Here is a 5678-nt window from a genome sequence, read left to right on the forward strand (position 1 = left end):
GTGAGCGAGTGCAGGGGCCACTCGCGTGCGGCACCCAATAAGAATGCACACGCTGACATCTCCGGGGTGGGATTTCCACCTTTCATGGGGCGGGGCTGTTATTTTGCACCGCACTGTGTGAACGTGACCCCTGTGTCTCCCACAAAGAACTTTTCTCCATACTTTTATTTGCATACTCGTTAAAGGTTTTGCGTTTATTTGTACATCCAGCCTTTGTGTTATTGTAATTCATACATGATTTAAACTATATTTTTATCATTGAGGGTAAAATCGTTTGCTTGATATGGCCGATTCGAACTGATTCCAATATTGATACCGATGCCGGTATGCATCGATCCCATACCTAAAACCATGATGCGACGGGCCCACCGGCATAATGAGATTCATAGTGCCCATCTCGTGGACTCGCGTCACACTGAATCAGTTCTCTCTCTCTCTCTCTCTCTCTCTCCAAAGTCCAAAATAAGAGCAAGGCTATTATCCTGTCTGCGTCAGAAAACCGCGTGGTGTCCGTTAATCTAAAACTGATTTTCAAAAAAGGGTAGTCTCCTTCCTATGAGAACCACCGAAACCCGCGAAATTCACTCCAATGCCGATCAATCAGTCCCAAAAACCCGCGAAAACCTTCAACCTCAACAAAAAGCACAAACAGCTCTTCAGAGTCTATGGCTTAGTAGTGTTAGGGCGTGGTTCTTCGTTCACGTCCTCCTCATCCTCTCCATATTCTGTCTTCGGCTCTGAAAATGATTCTCCCCCTCTGAAACCCTAAAATTTACTTTGAACAAGAAAATCTCTAAGGAACATTATCAATTTTTTTCTTTGTAGGGAATAAGAAATGGAGGAGCAAATGATGATGATGGAAGCAGGAGGGGTAGGAGGTGGAGAAATAATAATGGATAAGGGGAATATCTCGAATGTGTCCAATGGACCAGAGGAGAGCTATGTGATTCAGGAACTGATGGATGTGATTGAGACCGTTGGATTGTTCACAGATTTCAGAAGGACGCAGAAGAAGGAGAGCTTCAATCTTGTGAGGCGTATGAAGCTGCTGGTGCCTCTGTTGGAAGAAATCTGTGAGTTTGATGGGCCGGTTCCAGATGCTGCTATGAAATGTTTGAGCGATTTGAAGAAGGCACTCCTTTTTGCAAAGAAATTGTTGAAATGTTGTCATGATGGAAGCAAAATATATCTGGTTAGTTTTTAGTTTTTAGATCTCACAATTCCTTCTTTCAACAGATTTTGAATGGCTTTCTTGATTTTGATTTCTATTACTGATAAGAGGTTTTTGTGCCTCAATTTCTCTGTTTTTAGGCATTTGAGAATGAGGCAGTCATGGGAAGATTCCATGCTACTTATGACAAAATAAATCAGGCTTTGGAGGGTATGCCTTATGATGAGCTTGAGATATCAGATGAAGTGAAAGAACAAGTAATTCGTCTTCCTTCTTTCTTATGATTCTGAGCTTTCTTTTAAGAAAATTTCTCATGGTCTGACTCGAAATTTTAGAATTTTTGGCTCAGAGATACTATTTAATGTGGTGAGATCCACTATAATCTGGTAAAATATTTCCTTCTCTTATTTTGTTTGGGGGGGGGGGGATTTACACAATTTGATAAATGGGTTTGGAGTGGATTGAATTTTCTCAATGCCCTAACACAATTTGAATCAAGAGTCATATCCTTGGGGAGGAAATTAATGCTTTGATTTCGATATTATATTTCCTTTTACGAAAATTGCTGAATGCAAATGCGTACAGAGTATTGGAGGATATCTAGGACCATTTGCTGTGAGTTATTTTGTTTGGGGAGATATGTGGGGTTGAATCAGGACATGCTACTTTGGTTGAGGGTGTCAGTTGAGTTTTCCATTTTTATTTTTTGCCAGCTTTTATTGTCTGTGGAGTGGTAAGGCAACAGAATGACCACTGAAATATGAGTCTATCTATTGTCATTTTGATGCAAAGCAGAACAAATGGTTTCACTTCTTAGAAGTAGTAAAAGCTGTTGCTGTTGACTAATCAGATGAATTGGCAAGAATAATGTTGATATGACCTTTTTTACATGTTTTCCAGTGTATGTAACAAAATGATTGATAACTTTGATATTTAATAGAACATGAAATTTTTCCTGGAATGGCTTTCAAGAATAAACATGAAAGATAATTTTCACAATGACAAAAACTTAGAAGGATTTTTTGTCAGACTTTTGAATTAGAGCTATCATCTTCATGGTAGGAATTTTTCCTCAATGCAGTGGACTCAGGATCGAGGTAGACCTCTTGGAGAAATAATTTTGAAGCCAAGTATTGCAGCTTTCTTCCAATTGAATGATACTTGTGCTTTATACATGACACCCATCTACTTTTCTATTATGGATTTAGGTGGAGTTAATGCGCGTACAACTTAAAAGAGCAAAGAAGCGGACAGATACTCAAGATATAGAGCTTGCAATGGATATGATGGTTATCTTCCCTAAAAAAGAAGATAGGAATGCAGACAGTGCCATACTAGAAAGGCTAGCACACAAGTTGGAGTTGCATAGTATTGCAGATTTGAAGGCAGAAACAATAGCTATAAGGAAACTTGTCAAAGAAAGGGCTGGGCAGAATACAGAAAGCACTCAACAGATACTGGATGTTTTGAGCAAATTCAAACAAATTGCTGGGGTCGAAGAGCACAATTTGTTTAATGAATCTTCTGTGCCTAAAACACTTGAGAAGTCCCCTTCTTTGGTTATCCCTCATGAATTCCTTTGCCCCATCACACTCGAGCTTATGACAGACCCTGTTATTGTGGCAACTGGACAGGTAAACTCAGTGTTGCACCAAATGGAGTTTTGTTGTCACCTAAAAGGATATGTTTAGTTCTAGGTTATCATGTAAAAGAAAAAATTTTCAAGTAAAATCGTGAAAACTTTTTTTTCCACTGATTTTATCTACAAATTTTCCTATTACACGTTCTTGGAACAAGGGAGTTTAAAGTGGAATTCTTTTAAATGATAACATGTGAATTAGAAATGATTTAAAATTGAAGATCCAGTAAGTTAGCAGTACATATGTTTGAATATATTATGCATGTGTAGTACTTCAGTCTACTTTAATAGTATGACCATGAGTAAGATCTATAGATATATCACCTAAGTCACATCATTTTAGTGTCTAACATTAACACATGTTTTAGTTTTAGTAGTCAAAATAATGGATATCACTGATGCTTTGTATCTCTTTTTCTATCTCATACAGACTTATGAAAGAGAAAGTATACAGAAATGGTTGGATTCAAACCACCGAACTTGCCCAAAGACTGGACAGATTTTGGTTCACTTGGCTCTCGCACCAAACTTTGCCCTCCGCAACCTTATTCTACATTGGTGTGAGAAGAATAATGTTGAATTACCTAAAAAGGAAGTTAATCTTGGCTCAGATAGCTCCATTGAACATAAAGAAGAAATTGTTTCCTTGGTCAAAAATCTATCATCGAGTCAATTGGACGTGCAGAGAAAAGCTGTGACCAAGATCCGTATGCTCTCTAAAGAGAACCCTGACAATAGAGTCTTGATTGCTCGCAGTGGAGGAATTCCCCTTCTAGTTCAGCTTCTGTCTTATCCAGATTCCAAAATCCAAGAGCACACTGTGACAGCACTATTGAATCTTTCCATTGATGAGTCAAACAAGAGGCTGATAGCTAGGGTGGGAGCCATTCCAGCTATAATTGAAGTCTTGCAACATGGAACCATTGAAGCTAAAGAGAACTCTGCAGCAACATTGTTTAGTTTGTCGATACTGGATGAAAATAAAGTGGCAATTGGAAATGCAGATGGTATCCCACCTTTAGTAGATCTCTTGCAAAATGGTACAATTAGAGGTAAAAAGGATGCTGCCACTGCACTCTTTAACTTATCTCTAAACCAGGCAAATAAGGCTAGAGCGATTAAGGCAGATATTGTTAAACCATTGCTTCAATTACTCACTGACAAGAATTTGGGCATGGTTGATGAGGCCCTCTCAATCTTGTTACTCCTTGCATCACATCCCGAAGGGAGGAATGCGATTGGACAGCTCTCTTTCATTGAAACTCTTGTTGAATTCATTAGAGATGGAGCCCCCAAGACCAAAGAGTGTGCTATATCAGTTCTTCTTGAGTTGGGGTTGCACAATTCTTCTTTCATTTTGGCTGCACTTCAATTTGGTGTGTATGAACATTTAATGGAAATCTCAAGGAGTGGAACCAGCAGAGCCCAAAGGAAAGCAAATTCCCTTTTACACGTAATGAGTAAGTGCGAACAGATTCCTTGAAGTTTGAAAGTAATAGATTCAATGTTATGATGCCTATCAACTTTATAGTCTGTATTTATAGCAATGTTAATGTGTGTGTTTATGAAATTATGTTATTAAGCATCAATTAATTTATGTTTGATGTAAAAAACTTTTAAGGCAAATTTGTATAAGATGATTGTCAATAAACTATTTAGTATTATTTCCTTGTAAATCATAAAGAATAATATAATGATGCTTTATAATAACTAGTTTTTTCAGTTTTCATGTTGGTTGATCCTTGGTAGGGATAACACCTGTAGGGTAGGGTCACGTAGGGGCCTTTGCCCTTACTACCCTATGGGACATGATAATACCTTTTATGTCATGGAAAACTCTTAGCCGGCCGGTAACTAGTTAAGGTGGGTAAAGCTTTATCAATGATAGTCAAGGGCCACTAGTTATGAGCTTGGATGGAATAAGTTATTTGGTTACAGGTGTATGCCTACTTGGGAATATACATGTGCATATGTACAATATATACATGCGAAATTTCCTGATTGCCCCCACCCAAATGAGTAGGTATATATACAACTCCAATGTATTTGTACTAGATTTTTCTTTACAAGCCTCCATGACTTTATATGTTGAACCAATACAGGAGCCAGGTGAAGTATTTGTGGTAGTTTCTAAATACTATAATTTTCATACCTTAGATATACATTATTTTTCTATTCAAATAGTTCTTAAAATGACTCTTCTAGGGGTCTTAGGAGAAAGAACCATGGAGTATTCCTATCTTCTAATTTATTTATTCTTTCTTGGGTAAATATCATCCCACCCTTTTCCCAAGTTTTGAATAATGATAATGCCCTCCCCTACTTTTGAAAGTTCTATCAACCGTATCCTAATCGTTAAAAAACGCCATTAAGTGATGACATGGGCATTTACAAATTTTCTAAAACCCCATAATACCCTTAATGTAATTTTATTTCAATTTTGCCTTCTTCAACCCAAAACCCCTTTTGCATCTTCTTCACCCAACACCCAAATCCATAATCCTAGCACCCATTTTGTTAAACTCCCTTTCAAGCATTCTATCGCCAACACTATTCCTCCTCTCCCACTTAACTCGTGCACTCCTAATAACAAGCCTCAATCCATGGTCATCTTTACTGATTCCTCGTGGATTATAACTCGAAACCCATCAAGTCCCTTCTGCAAAGCAACGGCGTAAATCGTTGCAAATTCGATCCTTCACAAACCAGAAGGGGTAAAAGGAAAAGTTATCTGGCCAGGGGAGACGAGAGATTTTGAGTAAAGCAGCAATAGGGGGTTTTTAGAAGATTCCTTGTGTGAGAGAGAGAGGAAGAGAATATCAGAATTAAGAAATCTCTCGGATTACAACATATAAGAACAGAGAGAAA

At 38.0% G+C, this 5678-nt stretch overlaps 1 protein-coding gene across 1 annotated transcript; it reads left to right on the forward strand.

Annotated features, from left to right (window-relative positions):
- The first annotated feature begins 835 nt into the window (after positions 1-835).
- On the forward strand, positions 836-4319 carry LOC122662857 (U-box domain-containing protein 15-like). The gene is made up of 4 exons (XM_043858566.1): positions 836-1192; positions 1312-1428; positions 2380-2805; positions 3241-4319. The coding sequence occupies exons 1-4, from the start codon at positions 836-838 to the stop codon at positions 4291-4293; spliced, it is 1953 nt and encodes a 650-aa protein (XP_043714501.1). The 3' UTR covers positions 4294-4319.
- Positions 4320-5678: the final 1359 nt, after the last annotated feature.

The sequence above is a fragment of the Telopea speciosissima genome, chromosome 5, assembly GCF_018873765.1.
Source record: "Telopea speciosissima isolate NSW1024214 ecotype Mountain lineage chromosome 5, Tspe_v1, whole genome shotgun sequence".
Classification (NCBI taxonomy): domain Eukaryota; kingdom Viridiplantae; phylum Streptophyta; class Magnoliopsida; order Proteales; family Proteaceae; genus Telopea; species Telopea speciosissima.